The sequence below is a fragment of the Microtus pennsylvanicus genome, chromosome 11, assembly GCF_037038515.1.
Source record: "Microtus pennsylvanicus isolate mMicPen1 chromosome 11, mMicPen1.hap1, whole genome shotgun sequence".
Lineage (NCBI taxonomy): Eukaryota > Metazoa > Chordata > Mammalia > Rodentia > Cricetidae > Microtus > Microtus pennsylvanicus.
Window position 1 is genome coordinate 71,914,379 of NC_134589.1, and position 21,932 is coordinate 71,936,310.

At 53.3% G+C, this 21,932-nt stretch overlaps 1 protein-coding gene across 2 annotated transcripts in view; it reads right to left on the reverse strand.

Annotated features, from left to right (window-relative positions):
- Window positions 1-21,286, reverse strand: part of Flt4 (fms related receptor tyrosine kinase 4) — a 41,560-nt gene extending 20,274 nt beyond the window's left edge. For both annotated transcript variants that reach the window (XM_075992800.1, XM_075992801.1), the window contains exons 1-10: window positions 21,158-21,286; window positions 6,677-6,773; window positions 5,958-6,202; window positions 5,597-5,709; window positions 5,342-5,504; window positions 4,998-5,137; window positions 4,543-4,711; window positions 4,143-4,260; window positions 522-676; window positions 266-428 (exon numbers count right to left, since the gene is read on the reverse strand). In XM_075992800.1, the coding sequence (XP_075848915.1) occupies window positions 266-428; window positions 522-676; window positions 4,143-4,260; window positions 4,543-4,711; window positions 4,998-5,137; window positions 5,342-5,504; window positions 5,597-5,709; window positions 5,958-6,202; window positions 6,677-6,773; window positions 21,158-21,215 (1,421 nt within the window). In that variant the 5' untranslated portion in view covers window positions 21,216-21,286. The remainder of the gene's footprint in view (window positions 1-265; window positions 429-521; window positions 677-4,142; window positions 4,261-4,542; window positions 4,712-4,997; window positions 5,138-5,341; window positions 5,505-5,596; window positions 5,710-5,957; window positions 6,203-6,676; window positions 6,774-21,157) is intronic.
- Between the last annotated feature and the right edge of the window lie 646 nt (window positions 21,287-21,932).

Below are 21,932 nucleotides of genomic sequence, written 5' to 3' on the forward strand. Positions count from 1 at the left end.
TGATCCTCTTGCCTCCACCTCCCAAGTGTTGGGGTAACAGGCACATGCCACGACACCCACCCAGCTCCTCCTGTCCTTCTGACATGGAGCTGGGTGTATGGAGCATGGCTCAACATTTGGGCAGGCTCTGTGGTTTATAGTTTTGACACTGAGAATTTTGTCTCCCTTCTCTGGTCCTGTTTCCTTACCTATAAAGGATGAACTAAGATTTTGTGTGTAGTAGAAGAGATTAGGGAGAATAGGGTACAGTGGGGGGCATACTCACAGGCTGCGCTGGGCAAACGTCTTGCAAGGTGTCCAGGGCCTCCAGTGCCACTGGACACTGAGAGGTTGGGGTACCCCATAGGCAGTGCAGGTGAGGGTCTGGAGGCTGTGGCGGGAGTAGATGCTGGGTGAGGAGGCTTCCTTTTCATGGATGTGGGGAGGCACTGGGGACATAGGCAAATAGACAGTCAGCTTGCTCCCATCGCCACCCCACACACCCCGGGACTCATCCCTTCTCCCATCCTTCCGGCCTATACCATTCACCACCAGCTCCAGGCTGATGTTTTGCCTCAGCCCAGCTGCAGAGTTCCACAGGGCGAGAGTGTAGATGCCAGCACTGGCCTCGGTCACCTCTTTGAGCACTAGAGCATGCGGATTGTGGCGCCCAGTCACTGCCTTTCTGTCCTTGTACCTGGCGGAGGAAGGGAATTCAGAATCTCTGTGGGACCCATGCCAGCTCTGTACGGGCATTTGCAGGCCTTCCAATGAGAATGGTTCTCGGTTTCCTGTTGGTCACCAAAATCTTTAATGATCAATCTAAAATACCTGAGCATACCAACAAAAACACTAAGGATGCCATACTGAATTTTATAGTTTGTATGCTAATTAAAAGTAAATAAATCAAGACAAAGTAAAACAAAAAATACCTAAAGCTCAAATCTCTTCTGTAAAGTAACTTAGAATGTGCACAAAAGTTATAGACAGCCCTCTGTATACCGTAAATCATCTTGAGATGACATCTGGTACTCAAGACACTGTGTTACATAAAAGGTTGTGATATTCACATGCTCAAGGACTATGGCAAAAAAAAAAAAACCAAAAGGTCCATATGCTTGGTACAGACACATCTAAAAAGATATTTTCCACCCAAGGTTCACTGACTCTGTGGCTGCAGAATACACACATAGGAAGGGCCCACACTTCCTGCTAGAAGTGGGAAGAGAAGGTCATGTGGCTTGTCTTGATAGGTCAGGCTAGAGCAAGAGGCCTCTCCCACACCAGACCAAGGAGGGCAGCAGGAGTATGGGGTGAGCAGGAGTCTCTGGTCTTGGGAGAGGTAGACAAAAGCTCCGAATAGGCTGAATCAACCCACTGTCATTACTTATGTGGCCATCTTGGCAATGCCACTGACCTTCAGGACCATCGTGAGATCTGCAGTGGCACTTCCGGACTCACCCCTAAATCCTGACATTCCCCCCAGCCCCCAGCAACCGGTTTCTGCTTAGGGCAGCTACCCTCTCTTCGTCCCGTCTGTGAGCCTGACCTAGGGATGAAGAAGGCAGCGTGCCAGTTCCTCCACACCTGCTGACTGACCGTAATGCCCTCGGTGGGCCCCTATTCTTTCTCACAGCGTATTGATGAGGGAAGAGACAGTGACAGCTGAGCACATGGAGTGGCAATTGCCTGGTTCTCTGACACCTGGCTCTGGGTGCTTCTGTGGGTTTTCCACACACGTAGCCTTCACAGGGCTTTTGATTCAGTGCTATACTAGCTTGGATGCTCTTTCTGTATAAGACAATTTGTGTGACTCTCTCCTTCCTTCACTGGGGCCAGGGTACTGGCTCTTCAACGGTGGTTGTCATCTGGTCCTGCCTACCCTGTTCCCCTCCCTTCCTTCCTTCCTTCTTTCCTTCCTTCCTTCCTTCCTTCCTCCCTCCTTCCTCCCTCCCCCTTTTCCCTCCCTCCCTCTCTCCCTTCTTTTTCTCCTCTAGATCAAACTCAGGACCTCCACACCCTATGCAAGTGTTCTGCCATTTAGTTACACTCCTGCCAGGTACACTGAGACACTGAGTTTTTCTTTTCTTTATTTTTTTTCCGGATTTTTGAGACAGGGTTCCTCCGTAGCTTTTTTGTTCCTGTCCTGGAACTAGCTCTTGTAGACTAGGCTGGCCTCGAACTCACAGAGATCCACCTGCCTCTGCCTCCCGAGTGCTGGGATTAAAGGCATGCGACACCATCGCCCGGCTACACTGAGTTTTCTATAAGTATCTGTTGGTCGACTCTTCTCTCCCTGAGCTGTGAGCTCCAGTGAGAACAGTGACAGCCCCGGGCTGTATCCTGTTTACACAATGCCCCACCAGGCATGTGTGGTCATTCTAGACCTCTGCTGCATGTGCAAACAAATGCCTCACAAGCTGGACTATTCCTGCAGCCTGAGTCCTGGACTTGGAGCTAGTTCTCCCAGGCCCCTCCCCTCCGGATAGGCTAAGCTGTGACTCTACAGCTCTGAAAAGACACATCTCTTAGGTAAAGACCTAAGATAGGACAGATTTAAGGATCCTGCTCTCAACAGTTGATAGCAGCCAGGGCTTAGAGAGGCAAGTGACTTGCCTAGGATCACAGAGCAGGGCAGGTAGGACAGAGGCAGAATCGAGGCCATGCTCTCTGCCTGGCTGTGCTGCAGAAGGCTTCTGGAACCCCAGGCTTTTTAGTTTGTCACGTACGTGACCCTTGGAAGATCCCTTAACTGTCCCAAGCCTCGGTGTCTTTACTTAGAAACTGGAGCATTATTCTTGCAGGAATCTCAAAGGCTCAGCACACTGGGCCAAAGACCCAGTCCATCTGTCCGTGTACTAGACCAGCCACCATTCACTGATTTAGAGTACTTCTACCAACGTGCCACGCGAGCAGTGGTTGCCCGTGGGACTGTGATGAATGCAAGTGCCCTGCGTCAGCTGCACACTTCTGAGAGGAAGATGTTGGCTAAAAGGTCAGAGAAGGTAAGTTCGTTCCTGTGGAAGGCTATGCTGAGCGCAGGCTCAGTCCTGCTGGCCTTGGGGGTCAGGGACCTCTAGGACTCTAAAAGTTACATTTATGCAAGAGATGCTCCTAGCTTCATCTGTGCCTTCAGGACCTTCCCTTAAGGCTTCTGGTACTATGTTATGTGGAACTAGATGACCCAAAGCTATGACCTTAAATGGAGGATTCAGGGTCACAAGATTTGTGACTGGGACATCCTGAGCCTTCCCAGAAGCCAATTTCCAGCCTATGGCCAGTGGGTCCTGGCTGAGGACCTTTGGGACCTCTGCTTGTCCTGGTGCCAGAACCTCGTACCAGGTGCGAGGTGTCTCACACTTAGAAGGGCAGGGCTGCTCTGGGTTGACAAGAAAAGACAGAACAGGAACTCCTCCCAGGAGACCTGGGGCTCCGGTGGGAATGCTTGTCCCTCCTCTGGCCCATTTCCTTATCTACAATGTAGGTGGAGGCTGCAATAGGATCTATTATGATTGAATCAAGGCGACAGCTCAGAGTGTACGGGAGGATCAGGAAGATGCTGCACTCTCCTGGGAGCATCTAGAAGGATGTAGCCATCACTGAGGGACCCCTCTGTACCCCGGGCACACCCTGTAGGGAAAGCCTGACTCTCAGTTCTCCTGCAGGCCTCTCCCTGCCATGTGTCTCAGAGCCAGGCTCCACAACAGTTTATCAGTCTCGTGACATCTCAAATTTGTGGGTCAGAAGGTCCCTCTTATAGGAAGGGGGACCAGAGAACAAGCCACTATAGGGCAGACCCTGAGTTTGCTCAGTGTGGAAATCCAGCTGGCAGGGTCTTGGAGATTCTGGGGGGAGGCAGGGAGCAGGTAGATAGAACCCTGTGCTGTCCATACCAGAACCTGGCATTTAGGCATTCTGGGGTTTAGCAGCTTCAGGACTAACCTCCCTTCTAGCTGAATATGTTCACTCCCTTTCAGGGCTCTGTTTAGTAAGGGTTCCACCTGAGTTTCAGGGTATGCAGGCCCCGATGGGCAGGGACAGATCCCCTTCTGAGATCCAGGGCTAATGATCTGATGGGGAAGGACACTGTCCTTCTCACTCTCTGGCCAGTCCTTGTGTTAATCCTGGCATTGGCAGTAAGGGGAGGGGGCCTGGATTGTTACCATTGGAACTCCGGTGGGGGGTAAGCTGCCAGCTTCACAGGCAGTTTCACCAGCTCGTCACCGGCGGTGGCTTCCAGGACAGGTCCTTTGAGCCAATCGACACTGATGAAGGGCTTCTCTGCCAAACAGGAGGCAAGAGTGTAAACTCGGGGGTGAGCTACCATCCACCAGGCTTCCCAGCCTCCCCCTGCAGACTGGATCTTGCCTTGCTGTCCAGCTGGTAGAAGCTAGGCAGGGCTTCCCCTCACAGCCTTTCCTTCCTTTCGGCCGGCCCCTGCTGCTCAGGTGCATCATGACCTCTGACCCACACTGCACAAGGACCCTTGTTCTCCGGGCTCAGTGATACTGGACCCATCCCATCCCATGCCGGGCACAATGACCTCAGCCTCCCAGGTCATACCGTGCACAATGACCTCTGTGCTTTCCCGGAACCGCTGAATGCCATTGTTGGCCTCACACACGTAGGGACCCAGGTCGTGCTGGCTGACATTGTGGATGGTCAGGATGCTGGAGAGTTCTGTGTGAGTCTGCTGGGAACGTCGCTCAGGTACCCACTTACCCCGCTCTGCCTGCCACACCCAGGGGAAGCCCAGGATCAGCAGGCAGGCAGGGGCAGACCCAACCTAGCAAAGCCACACACCCCTTTCCAGACACAAGTAGCTCTGGATATCTAGCCCCTGAGTTGGCTTTGGGATGGGAAAACTTCCCCAACACATTTGGGTTCCTGAGTCTATATCTCCTCCGCACAGGGGGAGTATGTGCCAGGTACAGGTAGACTGGGCATGGTGAGTCCTAGAGGGGGCGCTGAGGACAGGGCCGTGGGAAGAAGGTACCTGGCAGAGCTGCTGACCTTACCTGCTTCCCTGGATAATCCCAGTCGAAGGTGACACCCGAGTTGAACTCAGCCCACACCGTACAGTTCAAAACCAGCTTCTCCCCAACCAACAGCTCCAGTGACTTCTTGGGGAACAGCTGGATGTCATATAGCTCATTGCCTGGTGACACACACAGTGTCACCTCCCACACTTCTCATAGGACAACACACACAGCGTGGAGAGCAGTGGGTGGTAAGACCATCCGTGATGCTAACAGCCCCGCCACTCGGAACTAGCGACGCAGGGTTACAGTATGTCTGCCCTGCTCTTCTCGGGGGTGCACAAGTGTGGTAACTGGGGTGAGATGGAAGTGGCAGCCCCTACCTGTGATATGCACGATGAAGGGATTGGAAAGGAAGTCCCGGTCACCCCAGGTGGTCTCGCATTGCAGGTACAGGGCGTCGCGCAGCAGCAGTGTGGGTACCTGCATGCCCCGGCGGTCATCCCACAGCACCTTCTGCCCATCGGGGTGTAGCACTGAGCTTTGCTGGAGGGACACAGTGACTGTCAGCTGCCTTTCCCAAGGATGGCACTGGAGGATGGGATCATGGGGTGAGAGGCCGGGGAAGGGAAGAGTACCGAGCGCAGTGTGATGTTGAGGCCGGGAATGGACACCAAGCAGGGCACCCACATCAAGTCCTTCCTGGTGACCAGGAGCGTGTCAGGTTTGTTGATGAAGGGCTGCTCAAAGTCTGTAGAGATGGCATAGAAGTTGGGTAAGGTAGCCGTCCAGGATGTCTCTGGCTAGGGCTGGGGGTATGGGAAGTATAAGGGAGCCCCATGGGTCAGGGTGGTGAAGTTCTAGCCTCCTGCTTCTGTGTGGAGCACAGGAAGGCCCCATAATCACTCCTGCCTGCCTGGTGTCAGCAGGCTGGAGGTGGTGCCTAGTAGCCTAGGCACCAGCTACTCCCTCCAGGACCCGGCCCCAGACAGGCCTCACCTCTTACGAACACATAGGTGCTGGCAGCTGTGGTGCCCTCAATTCTGGCCTTGATGTACTTGTAGAAGCAGTGGTAGCTGCCCGTGTTGTTGGCGTGAGTCTGGGCCAGCAGCAGAACCTTGCAGTAGGGCCTAGCTTCTGTGCCTTCACAGTCTTGCACAACCTGGGTCTCCTCACCATCCTTCCCACCTGTGGTCAGTACCTCCTGGGCCCCTGGCCAGGTCCACTCAAGGGGGTGCTGCCCCCTAGCAGAGAATAGTAGAAATAAGCATCTCTCCTTCCCAGTTTTAGCTTAGAGTCACAGTCTCCAAGGAGCCTTCCTCAAGGGTCAAGCAAGAGCTTTGGTCATCATTCTGTCTTCCCAGAGAAGGGCAACCCAAGCTTGGGGTATATTCCACAGATCCACCCCCTGAGCCCTTGACTCTCTGCCTAGTTCTTGGAGCTGTGAATGGACAGGCTGGTAACACAGGCCTTCTTCAATAGCTAGTACTCTGAGGAGGCTCTAGGATCTGAGGGGTAGGCCTGGGGCTAGTGAGAGGTAGCTGGGAATGGATGTAGGTGATCTGGAAGAGGTTTTAGGGGAGGCTGGGTCAGTGCAGGTGCCTCTGGGAGACCACATCCTAGGAATCCCACTCAGGCTACTCTGGGGAGTTCTTTAGTCAGCTACCTCTTGTCTCAGGGCAGCCTTCATGGACTGCCAGGTGGGGAGGAGCCAGTACCTGCAGGATATGGATAGGCTGTCCCCAGTGTCAATGACGTATGTGTCCTCTGTGATGTTCAGGGTTGGAGGGGTCATGGAGTAACCATTTGCCAGGCCTGAGGTGAAAGACAAGGTTATAGTGGTGTTACATCATGGGGTCACACGACAGCTCCTGCACTGTCCGGGCACAGTTGGGCCCTCTGGGATGTTTCCCCAAGGCAGGGCTAGTCTAGTGGCTTTCAGTCAGCCTAGCCTTGTCTCCCCATGTGTAGCCTTGCTACAGCATCAGCACAAAGGTGCCACAACAACTTCCAATCTCTACCACAAACTATCCCTTGCTCTGGTCAAGGCCACCGGTCCCCACCACAGCCCTGCCCTGTCTCTGTTGACAAATGGAGCCCAATTCCAGCTAACTTTGACTGCTGCCCTGACTTTTGACTTTAAATGACCTGAGCTGCTAGCAGGAAGCAGGAAGAGGAGGAGCCTTCAGGTCTCCTCCTATGGGATGGGGCTAGCAGGAGACTGGAGAGAGATTTGGAGCGTGGAGACTCCCCAGTTTTGCCAGAGACCCCCCCTCCATCCTGAATCCCACATCCATACCTACTGCTTATGAGGGGTTCATGTATCCTAGATCCATGCTCCGCCCATGACCTCGCCCTCTCCCAGGTCCCAGACAGTTTCTTTCTTCAGTTTCTGGGCTCTACCAGCTTCTTTCTGCTCTGCCTGTCTGAGCCTCCTCTGAGTTTTGCCTGCCCAGGTTTCTTCCACACCCTCAGGCCTTCCCATGGTGTTCCTCTCCAGATGCACAAGTGAACCCGCTTTGGCAGAACCCATCTTCTGCCTTCCATGGCTAGGCTGGTTAGGTGAGGCCTCTCTGCTCTCCAGGATCTCACCTCTGTAGCTCACACGCACATAGTTGTGCACCATCAACCATCTCTGAGTAGGGTGTGCATGCGCACACGCACGTATGTGTGTCTGCACATGTGTAAAGTGGGGTCTCCTGTGTACACACATCTATCTGTACCTGCGGGCCTGTGTGAGCAGGTGTGCATATCTCTGAGAGATGCGTGTGGCTCTAGCTGTGTTCGCAAGTGTGCACAGTTGTGCCATCTCCAATGGATTCTCAATTGCATATACGTGACGGACGGGGTGGATTCCTGATGGGGGCAGAGGGGAGCATGGCCTGAGGGAGGTCTGGCCCTGGAACTTTGGCAGATGCATCCTGCCAGGACCGTCCTGAGACAACAGGAAGGGAGGACTGTGCGGCTGGAGGCCCAGGGCTGCGTCCTGTACCCCTCCCCATTCCCTGTCCTCCTGGGATGGTGGTCACAGACCACTCTCCTGCCACTAGCCCCCTTTTAGTCCTAGAGGTCCTTGGGGTTTGGAGGAGCAACTCAGACCGTTTTGTTCCTCAGCTGGTTCTGTGGTCCCAGATTTCTGCCTTATAGCTAGTGGGGAGTGGGGAGAGAGCCTGGAGTATCCCACTGCAGATGGTTCTACACACGCTGACCACAAGTCACCTGATGGGGTGGATGGTGCCAGGAATACATGCTCCACACAGGATGGATCAGCATCACGCAGACAGCCCAGCTACCAGTTAACACACGGTGGTCTCTCGTCTGGTTACAATTTGGAACCATTTTCCCTCTTCTATTCATGTCAACTCACAGCCAGACTTGCCTAGGACCTCATCAAGTATCTAATCCTATGGTACCGTCAGGGAGACTGAGGCCTCAGCTGGACCGAGGATCTGCCCTATGAAGCTAGCTGCTTGACAGCTTGTGAGCTGCTGTGACTGCTGCCAAGGACCCCCCCTCCCCCGCCACACACACACATTTTGTGTTCAGCTCTTGATACACAGACCAGTAGCCCTGGCCTTGGGACACAGCTTTCTCTGGGTTTCTGAGGCTAGAAATGTCTGGACTCTGCAGACTGTTCTCCGAACGAAAAGGTACCTGACCTATGCATGGTAGGTAGGTCTGAGTCTGAGGAGACGTCTACCGTGTTGGGAAGAGAGCTCAATTTCAAGGCTTCAACGAATCCCAAAAGGCTCTTTGCAGAGCTAGGCTTTAAAGCAGTTTTTTGTCTGCTAAACACCGAAAAAATTAATAAAGCCATACAAGGTAAACAGATGGGCAAACACGTAGGTGATTGAGTGGACAGTGGTCTATAATCTGAGCTACAGAAGGAGGTGGTGTGATTAGCATAGGTCTTGACCTGTGGGAGTGAGAGACCTGTCCCTTTCTGATGGCCCTGATGGAGGTTAGGATGAAGGTGACATGTGGCATAGGAGGAGAGCTGCTATGATCAGTGCGTATCTACATCAACCCTACTTAGGATAGAGGACTTTCCCCCCACCCCCAGTGAAGTTGGGAGTGTACACGCTTGCACACTCCTGGCAATTGCCAGCTGCAGGACTGTGGCAACTGGAAGCCCAGGTTTCTTTGGTGGCTTTTGCTTTTTCTTAGCTTCTGAGACACAGCAGAGGAGCAGCCGACCTGCTGGCTGCTCCTTGTCCCTCTGGCCTCAGCTCCTAAGAGGCCCAGGGCATTGCAGCTAGTCTGTCCTGCAGTCTAGGACATTCCCATTTCCTTCCCTTCTGGGGATATCCCTCTTTAGTCTAGTTCAATATGCCCCTTCCCTAGGGAGCAGTCATCATCATTCAGGCTTCCGCCTTGTCCTCCTGGGGGATCCTGCTGTTAGAATGGTAATTAGCCTGAATGGTGGCTTTTATCTTCCTGAACTCTAAACGGGAGATGCACACCAAAGATTCAGAAGGAGGATGTGAGAGTGGCTGGTGGGTAATAGAAGGAAAGAGAAGAAGACGCATGATGGACCATCAGGTGAACAAATGGGATGGATGGGAGATTGGGCAGGTAGATGGATGAAGTACACAGACTGATGGATGAATGAATGGATGGAGGAATGGGAGAGGGTGGGTAGATAGATGGATGGAAAGAATAGAGCCCATCCATACTGCATCCCCCAGAGTAGGAATTAATCCCAATTAAGACTATCCATCCTGTTTCCTCCTGCTTATGTGAAACCTGACTGAGGACACCATTTCCTCTGCTGGGTTCTCCCCCCAGACCCCATATTCCAGATGGAGAATGCCTTTTGGCCATTTCCCCTCCCTACAGCAAGCCTGCAGGCTCATGCTTTTGATGGCACCATACTCTCCCCCACTAAAGCTGTCATCGGCTTCTCTCCTGCTCACTTCCTTTCATTCTCTGCCGACTATAGCTCCTGGCTCACCATCCTCCTCCCCACCCCAGCTCATGCCCTTCTCCATGACTTCAACATCCACAGGATGACTCACCCGCTCCCTCCCTCAACTTTGAGATCCTCTCCTCCTCTCCTGTCAGCCACTGGCTTCCAGGGGGCACACCCTGGATGTAGTCACCACCAGAAACCGCGCCATTCCCGAATGCCTGCTACCCTAGGTTTCCTTTGTTTTCCTTCCTTTCTTGCTCAGGTGTCCTTATCCACCACTGAAATTTTTCATCTTCATCAAAAACATCTATCGCCCCATCTCCTCTCCTGGCTCTCTGTTCATAGCAAATCACTCTGATTGTCCTTTTGCCTATAATCCTCCCTTCCAAGCCAGGACGCCACATTCCAGAGAAACTCAACCCTGCCTAGTGAAGCCCCTCATACTGACCATGTCCCATTGATTTTACTTCTTGCAGACTGAGCAGGCTAATATGTCCAGAATGTTCCTTCTTTCCCAACTGTCAGCACTCACAAACAAGACGATATCAGATGGAATGATTTGCTGTCCTTCATCTGAAGCTCACACCCTCCTCAAGGAAGGACTTCTGGAATTCTGGCTATCAAACCACACTTGTGTGCCCTCACTTCCTACATCCGAGTCTCACTCTCTTCTGATTGCTAGTCTTTCTCTATGGAAACACCTCCCATCTTCATACCAGAAACACAGCGAAGCAATTCTCCACTGCTCTGGCTACTGTTTTTTCATATTCTTCTTTGTGGGGAAAGTTCTCCTTCACATGTGCTTGTATTGTACACTTCTGGGTGAAGTCCCACTACGTAGCGATTCCCATGCCTCAGATTCGGAGGTGACTCAGGACACTCGCTGGTTCCCCTGACCTCGCTCTCTCCTCTTCTTCTTTAGTCTCCTCTGCCCACCACTGCCTTCTTTTACTCTCCCTTCCTTATGCTCTCTCTTGTCAAGGTCCAGATAAGTAAAAAAAAAACATTTATTTTCAGCTCAGACCACTCCTCTCCACTCAACTAAAGGCATCCTGATGCGCATTGGATTTGGCCCCACAGACACTCACTCCAACTTTCATTTTCCTCATCTAAAGGCCAGACTCAGACTCTGTTACCCCTGTCAAAGGCTCCTTCTTCTAGAGTCTTGGTGTCTCCAGATGGGAATCACCGTGGACAGCTGCCTTCTTTCCCCTACTTCACACACCTCAATGCCTGGTAGGTCCCATGCATTACTTTTTTGGCCTGTGCTCACCTGGTGGGGGCCTACCAGCTACATTTGCCCCCAAAGTGGCCTCTTGTCTTTTTCATGATTTTCTCCATGCATTTGTTGGTAATAACAAATGTTATTAATATGTTATTATTATAACACACAGTGGGGGGGGGTTTGAAGAGATGGCTCAGTGATTAAGAGCACTGGCTATTCTTCCAGAGGACTGGATTTGATTCTTAGCAACCACATGTTAGCTCACAACCATCTGAAAACTCCAATTCTAAGGGATCTGATACTTTCTGCACTCTGTGGACACCAGAGTCCAGTGGTGCAAAACACCCATACACATAAATAGTTACATATATTAAATGCAATATAAATATACTTTATAATATATAATTACATATTATACGTCTTTGAATTAAAAATATTAAAAGATCTTTGAATCTTTTATGTGACTTCACACTGCCTTTCTGGGAAAATCCGAATTCCTGACAGGCCTAGCACCTGCTCACCTCTGCGCATGCTCACCTCTGCGCCTGCTCACCTCTGCGCATGCTCATCTCTGCGCATGCTCACGGCCCATTTCTGCCTCACGTCCACATCCCCTCACCACCACACTGTGCAGCAGCATGCCATGCTCATTCTGCCTTAGGGCCACGAGCTTTCTCTTCATGCTCTGCTGAACTCCAGGCCACAGCTTAGATGTGATCTCCTCACTTTGACAAAACCCAAGTTCCTGCTTCAAGCTCTTCAGCCTTGTGCTTGCTTATGCCATCATTTGTACCCCCTGCTTTCCATTGCCCTCCGTTTGAAATAAGCGTCAATGGGTAAGGAACAAGATAATCCTCTTTTCTACCCCTCCCCATGCCTAGTTCAGCACCAGGCAAGGTAAAGACGCGCTGAATGACTAAGTGGATGGGTAGATGGAAGGATGGGTGAATAGCAGGACAGATGGATGAATAGACAGACAGGCAAAAGTGAGGATGGATGGATGGATGATTGGACGGATGATACAGAGATGGAAGGACGCAGTTTATAGTGGTAACAGATGAGCGTGTGAACCGATGGATGGAAGGATGGTCAGATGGACAGATAGATGGCTTGGTAGAGGGATTGAAAGGCATAGTTGGCAGAGTGAACAGATGGGTCTGTTGATGGATGTATGGATGGGCGGGTCGGTGGCTGTATGGAAGATAGGCTAAACAGAGCTCAGCGTTATTTCTTTGGGCTGGAACTATGTAGGATCTCGGTGCTTCCAGTTTTGAACGGGCAGGAGAACATCAGATTGCTCAGTAGCTGGGCCCATTTGGGTCTGAAGGCTGCTGTGTCCTGAGGCTCTGTGACTGCCCAACCCCCACATGCAACCCTGAAAAGGGTGCATCCTTCCTGCTTGGCTGTTGACTGTCTCTGCTGTCCTTCCTTTCCCGCAGCAGGAAGTACTGTCATCCTGGTCTCTGCTGCGCTCCCCCTGCCTTCCTGTTCCTGACTCGGGAACTGACTTCTTCCTCCCAGGGCCAGCAGGTCCCTGGCCCCCAAGGCTGCAGCAGGGCAGTAGAGGCAGACGCCAAGCAGGAGTCAGGAAGGCCAGAGTGCACACCTCCACTTCCCTGTGCTGTCAGCAGTCCTGGGGGCACCATCCAGCCTTGGGTCACAGAGACCCTGGCGTCAGGCGCAAGAGACCGTGGTGCAGCCACTCCCGAGGCAAAGCTGGCATCTAGCTGAGGGTTAGACAGGTGCTACGGAAATCTTCTGGCAGATAAGCGCTGGGCGCCGGCCAGGCAAATGGGCAGCTGGCCTGGCAATCGACATCTCAGTTAGTACTCACAGCAGCCTTAGAGGGAGGGGAGCATCCTGAGTCCAGTCCGTGGCAAGGAATCTGAGGTAGCAGGTAGCAGTTTTAGGGTAGTCCAGATCTAGCTAAGCAGAGGTCCATCCCTGCTTCGGAACCTAAGGGCAAAGATCCTCTGGGGAGAAGCTAGAGCTTTCTCTTCCTCCGAATCCCTCACCGAAAGCCTTAGAGACCCCCTCATAGGAAAGCCCATGCAGGAAGCCCTGTGGTCCTGAGCAGCCAGCTTTCCCCTCATTTTTTTTCTGCTTCCTGTTCATCTATTTCTTTAGTTTCATGGTCCAGTTTATGGCCAGCAAATCCCTTTATACCACCAACCATTTCCCCTTCTTTCCTTTTTCTGACAGGGTTTCATATAGCCAAGACTCGTCTTAAACTCTCTGTCCTCTTGCCTCAGCCTCCCAGATGCTGCGATTACAGCATCTACCTCCATCCCCAGCCAAGACACATTTTCAAAAGCACCTTCCCAGAGGGTCAAGCGGAGCTCGACCAAACACAAGAACCGCTGAGACCTAGTGAGGATTCTTCCTTTACTGTGGCTGTCCCTGGGCTGGGTGTGTTTCCGAGTCCTGTCCAGGTGGGTCCAGAGAGAGGATGCTGAGGAAATATGAAGGATGCTAAGGATGCATGTAGAAAGGGTTATGAGACAAAGAAGTCTGAAGCCAAGGGAGGGGACAGAATCTACTTGATGAATGTGTCCAGGAGATATTCTGGGACTACAGAAGGTGAAAAGTGTTGGTTTTCTTTGCAGGGCAGGTTGGAGGGGTTTTGGGGGAGCTGCTGCACAAGTCCTGGGATGCAGCCAAGGAAAGTTGGCATGATGGTGTGAGTTACCAATGGGCACACCTTCGACACTCCTCCTCACCCTCATCCTAACACCTCTCTGTCCTTTCTCTCTTGTCACTCTGAGCACTGGCCTGACTCCTCGGTGCCCTGCAGCCTCCTTGGCCTCTAGCCTATTTCTAAGCACAGAGGGACAATGTTGCTTGAGGGCCCTGTCCCTGGTTCCCAAAAAACATCTGGAGCTATGGATCTCCTCAGGCTGGCCTTATTTCCTGAAAGGCTGCATGTTTCCACATTCTGGCTGAGAACATTGAGTTGGCCTGGCTTCAGGCAATGTCTTCTGACCTCCTTGTCTACACCTGGAGAATTACTGCAGCTCGGAGGCCTGTGCAACCTCTCTGTCTGGTAGTGAGCCTTAGAGTAACGCCTGCAGTCAAGCCCTGACCGAATCTCCAGAAGGGTTTGCGTCAGGTAAGGGTGCCAAGAGGCAAAATGTTAGCAGTTCACATCCAGGTCCTTAAGTCCAGTATGATGGTCATGGGATGATACCGGGGTCTCTGCCCCCGAGCTGACTCAGAAAACAGGCTTGTCGTGTCAAGAGTGACATGCACTCTCTTACTCGGCTACACCCAGGAGGACAGAGACGCCAGGCTGTTGCCGACAGACAAGCTGTGGTGGGATATAATGGGGCACAGCTGGCTGGGCGGAGCTCAGGTTCTAGGGCATTATTCTCAGGGCTGCCCCCGTGCTCTCCCTGGCACGGCAGACAGCTGGCAGGGAGATGGCAGGAGTGTTCTATTGTGGAGTCCTCCTGAGCTGGCTGACACCCCTTGCCTTCTGAGCTCAAGGCTCGAGTGGCCATCAGGATCTCGTTTCCCACCTATAGGGCCGGAGTTTCCAGGGCTAGAGGGTGCTGCCCTGGGTATACTTGGAGCTGGCTGGTTCGTCACCACAATGGCCTGGACCAGATTTCAGTTCCTCTCTCTAAGCTCCCATATTGTCCCCTTGTGAGATGTGAATTCCTCCTAAGATTACCATGAGTGATAGACCACAAATACTGCAATACATGCCCAGAAACCACTACAAGTTTAGAATAAATAGTGACTGACCCATTGCTACCATCTGCCTGCTGAGTGCTTGGCTTACGGCTTCTGTGTCTGCCAATCATTCTGTGTTGGGTCGGAACAGGCAGGGAGGAGGCTTGGGGCAGCCTTGTTTGATGGGGGCCAGGGAGGGTGCTTTTGAGAGCTCATCTGCAGTTTGTCAACCTAATAGGAAGTTACTGACCTACATGGTAACTAAAAACCAGATAGATAAGAGAGAGAGAGAGAGACAGAGACAGAGACAGAGAGAGAGAGATGGGCGATGAGGCCATATAAAAAGGCCCAGGCTTCCGCTCTGCTTACTGGATACAGACTTGTTTACTTACTTATAGCCCTGCTTACAATGGCATACCTTGGGTACTTCAACCCTGTTTTGTGCTCCCAGACAAGCTCTCCTCCCAACAGCTCTCCTGCATTTCTGTCCTGATGGGACCCTCGGCCTTCAGACCCAGGCCATGTCTAACATCAGCAGAACACACAGGAACCTGGGAACACATGAGCGCCCACTCATCTGATGAATAAGAACCGAAAGCACGCACTTCCTGGGGTTGGCAAGGATGTAGAGAAGCCGCGGCTCACGCAGCAGCAATAAAAAACGTTCACACGCGCTGACCCCCAAATTCTGCTTATACCAATACATCCTGTTACAACAATAAAAGCAAGTGCGTATTTAGCACTTTTTGTGCACCAGCGCGGCAACACACTGCTCCCACTCCCAATTCCCAGTTATACGCTCCCCGTGCCAGTTAGGTACGGTAATACCATGGTACAGAGGGGAAACTGAGGCACTTGCCTGAAATTTCACAGCTAGTAACAGATCGCCTTTGGGGACAGGCTTATGCCACCTGTCACGGATGTCAGTAAAACTGCACTTCTGCAATTTATGAAAGAACACCAGCTTTCTCCCGCTATTACTGCGCATCCTCTGCTTAGGCTGGCGGTCTGATGGTGGTCTTTCCACCAGTTGTCGGGAACCACCCATCTCCCACAGCTAACGAGTCTCCGTACCACGCCTGTTCTCAGAGCTGAAACAGGCTCTGTAGACTGAGTAAGAGCTTGCTCGCCCAGGAAGAGGACATCAAAGATAACGTGACAGGAACACCAGGTCCCGATCCTTCCTCTCCTTATCATGCCGGCATTGAATTTTGCACTCAGAGTTCAGATGCCTCACAGGGCTGACATCCTCCATCCATCCTCCTGTCTGGACTAGCACAGGGGATCAGTCCTGGACCAGCATATTCTCATCTGCCCAGTGGCCAGAGGATCTTTCTAGAACACAACTCTCTTTCCTGATGAAATTGTCTTGTGCCTGCCTCCTGCTTGGGCGCAGTATGGATGCTCTTGACTCCCTGGTCATCCACACTGTCCCTCCCCAGCCCTGGAGATGCTGTCTTCCCTGTGTCATCTTTGTGTGACAATCTCTTCCTCTACTCCTGTGTATTAGCCCAATGTCCCCCGACCCCACCAGGCTCCCTTCAGAAGACCCCCACACTTGTTTGAGTCTTCGTGGAAAAGTTGGTTTCTCACACCTGACAATTCCGTAGTTCAAGACTGGGGTTTTCACTGATCTTTACTGTGGCAGCCTCACCGTGTTCCTGTGTGACTAACCCGTGGCTGGCTTGGGGGGCACTATGTATTCTGTGTGCACATGCAGCGGGAGGGAGGTGGAACCTGGTAAAGGGAAGGTGCCATGTGCTGAGGTGTGCACCTCAGGCCAAAGCTAGACCTATGGGAAATAAAATGCCCAGCACTGTTTGGGGGCAGGGTGCGGACATCAACGTGACAATGTCTGAGGGGTCAGACCCTTAGGAGTCTACCTGCGCTCTCTCCAACGCTGTCCTACATGCCCTCTCTTGGGTCTCAGTGTCGTCTGGGGCCAGACACATGTCGCTTTCTTGTAACCAATTCACCCCTGGCATCTAGTGGCATTTAGTGAGTCATTTCACCCTCCTGCCTTTAATTTCCAGATTTCCAAAATGGGAGCAATGATGCCTACATCACAAGGGTAAATTCTCCATACACTCTTATGTGAAATGATTTGATGAATCATTTTATACTGAGGTGATATGTATAGCTTACTCCTAGACCCTGTGTGTGTGTGTGTTTGGGAATACTCATGTATACTTGGCATGTGGCTTAAAATACAGATGAACCACCATTTGGGAGAAGCTATGAAAGTTTTGAAGCTGGTACTCCAGCCTCTTTCTAAGCCCGAGCTGGAAGCCTGGAATCTCTACTCGTGGGCACACAGAGAATGGGAGCGAGCCCATTCCCCCTGGTGGATCCCTGCAGTGGAACTAACTTCTTCCTGGAGCTTTCAGCAGCCCTCCAGGAGCCTGAGTGGAGTAGGAAAGGGTCAATCAGTATTGAGTTAGGGATGCAATGGGTGTAGTCTGGGTGCCTGAGGGCTTAGATGGGTGCAAGCTGGGTGCCTGTGAGACTAAGTGGGCACAAGCTGGAACCTGTGGGACTAGGTGGGTGAAGGCTGGGTGCCTGTTTGGTCAGGGTGCCCTTGGAATCCAGAAGGAAAGATCTGTTCCACTAGCAGGAGCTGGTGCTTACATTTGGGGGCTTCTGGGATATTCAGATCTGTGTTTCAGAGATGTCCCTTGGGGAAGCACCATGGCAAACATCTGGAAGGTGCTGGAACTCAAGAATCAGGGATGAGGTTGGGAGTACAGGCTGCCTCTATATTCTGTGGGGTGCAGAAGAAGACTGAGGGGACTCTTGCACCTGCTGAGCTCTGGGCACTGGGTGGCTATGGTGTTGCCAGCTGTGCCAGTCAGTTGCCCTGGACACCCTGGGGCCAGGTCTCTGCTTAGTGGCTGGCAAGACAAGTCACTTTATCACACAATCCAGCTGGCTCAGAGGTGGCCCCTCAGCGCTGCTAAATCGGGGCCACCAGCTCCTGCCTCAGGAAGAGGGAAATGCAGGCAGGATGTCCTCTCTTGTGGCCGACAAGTCCTTTCCCATGAACCCCTGCTGACCTTGCCGGCCACGTGGCAGGGGGCTCCCCCACTTGCCACCAAGACCTGCGCCTGCCTAGGCCTGGCCATCAGGGACAGGGTGGCAGCTGAGCTGAGGAGCAAGGGCAGAGGGTGTGACTGCTACTGGCACCGCCCTGCAGGGCAGCGCAGGAGCCCTGAGCCTCTGAGCTGCCTCCAGCATAGTGCCTGCACCTTCCTGCTCCCAGACGCGTCCCCGCAGTGTGACCGGAAAACTGAGATCCCAGAGGAAGCCAGTGTCTGAAAAGGACCAAAACTCAGCAATCCCTGGCTCTGGTGGGGACATGCCGGCTGCTTCTCTATCAGAGATGTCCCGATGGAGTGCAGGGTTGTCCTTGGACACATCTCTCCAGAAGCTTCCCAGAAGCTGTGGGGGTGCAAGTCAGGCGTGGTGGGGAGACACCTGACCGGTAGAGGAGAACACCGAGCTGCTAGACACAGCGGACTTTCTTTCCTCCCCTACGCTGCACTCCGGTGCTCCCAACTTTCCTGCCTTATCTGACCTGGCATCTTCCAGAAAGTCATCTGGATGCCTTCATCTGGAGACCTTACTATCCACCTGTTTGCACAAGCCAGCGTCCTGGAGCATCACCTCCCCTCTTCCCACTTACCAATGTCCCATTTTCTGGTAGGCTCTGGCTCACCTGGACAGTCACCTGTGGCTGCTGGTTCCTGCCATCTCTTCTGCCACTCCCTGTCTAGCCATACCAAGCTCTGGCTAGCCTCAGCTTACGTTCGCTTGTCTTCAACTGGGCATTCCTATCTCTGGGCCTCATTTGAGAGGCTCCTCACTCGGCTCAGAATTCCCTTTCTGGGTATTCTGCAGATCCCTCCTAGAAGCCCCTAGATAAGTCGTGCTCAACATGGGGGTCACGACCCCTTAGGGGTCCAATGACTCTTTCACAGGGTGGCCGAAGACCATCTGCATATCAGATATTCACATTACGATTCAAAACAGGAGCAGCATTACCATTATGAAGTAGCAACGAAAATAATTTTATGGTTGGGGTCACCACAACATGAGGAACTGTATGAAAAGGCCACAGCATTAGGAAGGTTGAGCACCACTGCCCTAGATGGACGTGACCTTGCCTTCTTGTGCAGCCCACAGACGACAAATGGGTCTCTCTGAGCACTTTCAGCCCCACGCTGTGGATACCCAGTGCCACATAAGAGTTCCTACCAGTCTCCTGGTTCCTAGCTAGCTTCAGTCTAGGCTTAGTCCTGAGATGATGTTTCTTGAAGCTGCCACCTGCTCTTTCTACAGGTACGCTGCTGGGATCAGACTTAAGGGACTGGATCAGGACACTGAGCATCCATGTCCAGCCCAAGTCCAAGAAGCCCCTCTGTGTCTACCTGTCTGCCCACAAAGCATGAAGAAACATTAGTGCCGGGTGGGGAAAGGAGGGCTCAGGCTACAGCTTGAGGACTTTAAGGCACAGCCAAGACAAAAGCACAAGTCTCCTGCCTTCGAGGACTTCATTTTAGGGTTCTCAGGCTTCACACAGGTCTCCCATTCTAGCTTGTCTGTTCTTAGGGGATTTTCTTTCTATTCTGACCTGTATACCCCGCTCTCTGCACTTGGGGGTTCATGTTCCTGCAGTAGCATCCTCCACCAGGCTCGGAGCTCCTGGGTCCTCTCCGACCAAGCAGAGGGTGGAACTAGGCACAGGGCTGAGGGAAGCTTGATCTCTGTGTCCACTGGCAGCCCCCTCCCTACACTCCCATCCATTCTAGGACATCCTATTGAACCATCTCCTTCCCTTCACAGCCCACGTGGTCAGTCCCACCTCCCCAGTTCCTACTGGCCTCAACTGGTCCTCACATCCTTACAAAGTACCTGTCTGTCAAGATACCCCTCTCCTTTCAGGCCTCTTACCCCAGGATTCCAGCAGCGGGGAGGGAAGAATTTGCACAGCTTACATTCTTGTGGACCAAACCTCCTAGAGCCTCAGATACCATACTTGGCTAAATGTGGGAGGTCTTCCGGGCACAGGGAAGTCTCATTCCTCACCCATGTTGCCCAGCCAGAGCCCCATTTACCTCTCCCACACACTCAGTCACTTCACAAACACATCCTGAACAGAGGTGAAAGCCTGGTTCAGGGTTGTGTGCCGGGTAGCAAGAAACAGCCAAAGGGCCAGCCGTCCTGCATCGTCTATACACAGGCTCACCCACATCTCCTTCGGCTTGCCTCTTCAACGGGACAGAGTGGGAGCTGAGAGCAAGGCTCTCCCGCCTGCCCCATGCCTGAGAACCTTGGGAGGTTACACGTTTCCCCCACATATAAGAGATCTCACACTCTGTGGGGGTAACGACGAAACATGCAAAGTCAATTTCTATAGTATACAAACATACAGGTTTCTCTCTCCAAGGCCTCGCAGCACTCCTCTATCAAGCATCAGGAGCTCTGTGATGATCCAGCCACCCTGGATTTCCAGGGACAGAGGATGCTGGGCGGATGCCCCCTCATCTCATGCCTTATCCTCAGCGCTTCCTTCCTGGCCCCTCCTCGCAACCACTCTGCCACTCTTCAGCACCACAGAGCCAAGCTCTCAGCGCAAAATTGAACCTGTCCAAGTCTCCCACTTTGCAGCCTCTGCTTCACGGTTCAAGTCTCCTTTCCTTTCTGACCCGGAGATCCCCTCAAATCCCAGGAGCCCAGGCCTTTCACGGAGACTTGGATCGGTCCGGAGTTGCGGACTCGAGAATTCGCCTTGTACCTCGATCACCTGGGATAGCGCTAGTGTCGGGTGCTGGGAGTTGGGTGCGGGGGTAGGGTGTCCCGAGTCCTCAGTCTCAGCCTGGAGAAGGTAGACGCCCATCGGGAGCGCCCTCTGGGGGACCTCGGGGGACCGACCTCCAGAGCAGACGCAAGGCGTCGGGAAGTGCGCACCCAAGTGCGGGGTCGGGCGGGGATCGATGGGGAAATGATTCACGCTAGAGGATCGGGACCCAGAGGCGGTGCGCCCGGGACTCCCTGAGGAGCGAGTAAGGACCCGAAGGAGCCAGGCTAAGAACGCAGTTCACTCCGAACCGTAGATCTAAGACTGGGATTTGGTTACAGCCCCGCCACCCTGTCGGTGACCCGGCTGCAGTCCCGGCCCGTTCTTTCCTGCTCCCCGCGGTCCCGGATCCCTACCCCAGGATTCCTCCTGGCTCTTCGGGCTCCAGCGAGCGTCCACACACCCAGGCTCCCAAGCTGTCCGTCCCTCCTCCCGCCCCGTCGGTGCGGTCTCACCACTGGCCCCTGGAGCGCGGCGGCCCCCGGGCGATTAAACGAGGCCGGGGCTTGGGTTGAGGCCGGGGAGCTCACCGTGGAGGAGTCCGAGGCAGAGCCACAGGCGCAGGCTCAGTGCGGCGCCCGGCTGCATCTCCGGCCCCTGGGCGCGGGTGGGACCTGCGCGGCCGCAGCTCTGGGCTGGGAGTGAGAGCGCGCGCCGAGGCGCCGACGGGGCGCGGACCGGGCAGCGATCCGGGGGCGGGGCTGAGGCGGCCCGGGGCGGGGCTGGGGGGGGGAGGAGGGTCACGGTAGCCTCAGCCCGCCTCTCGCCCCTTTCTGTCCCTTCCAGTCCATCCCGGCAGAATCCAGGTCCCCGGTAAAGAGAGAGCCCGCTTTTGCGCAGCCTGAGCCAAGATAGTTCCAAAGTAGCCGCCACCAAGCTCCCCTTCTAGGGCCCCTGCGGGCGGGCGAAGAGCGCAGGTGACTGCACTGTTCTCTGTGAGCGTTGTGGCGCCGGGCAATGGACAAAACCGGGCAGTGGTGTTTTCCTGCATTTTCTTTCTATCAGTGGGCAAAGTGGCAACGAATATAAGGTGAAAACAGCTGTATGTTAAGTTTTAGCGAGAACCCCTGCAAAAGTCTCTCACTCTTTCTATAGTGTGAATGGAGCCCGGCACCTTAGGGTAACTGCCTCCCCACGCCCTCCGACCCTGGAGGACTGACTTTCGCTTTAGCTTCCCCACCAAATGCTTTTGCTCTGAGCTCATTCATAAGTCTTTTTTATCAGGTGACACCTCACTTTCTGTTTTGGCAAACGCTCTCGCACAGACTTCCTTTCTCTTTGTGGCTCTTTTGCTAGAATTTTCCT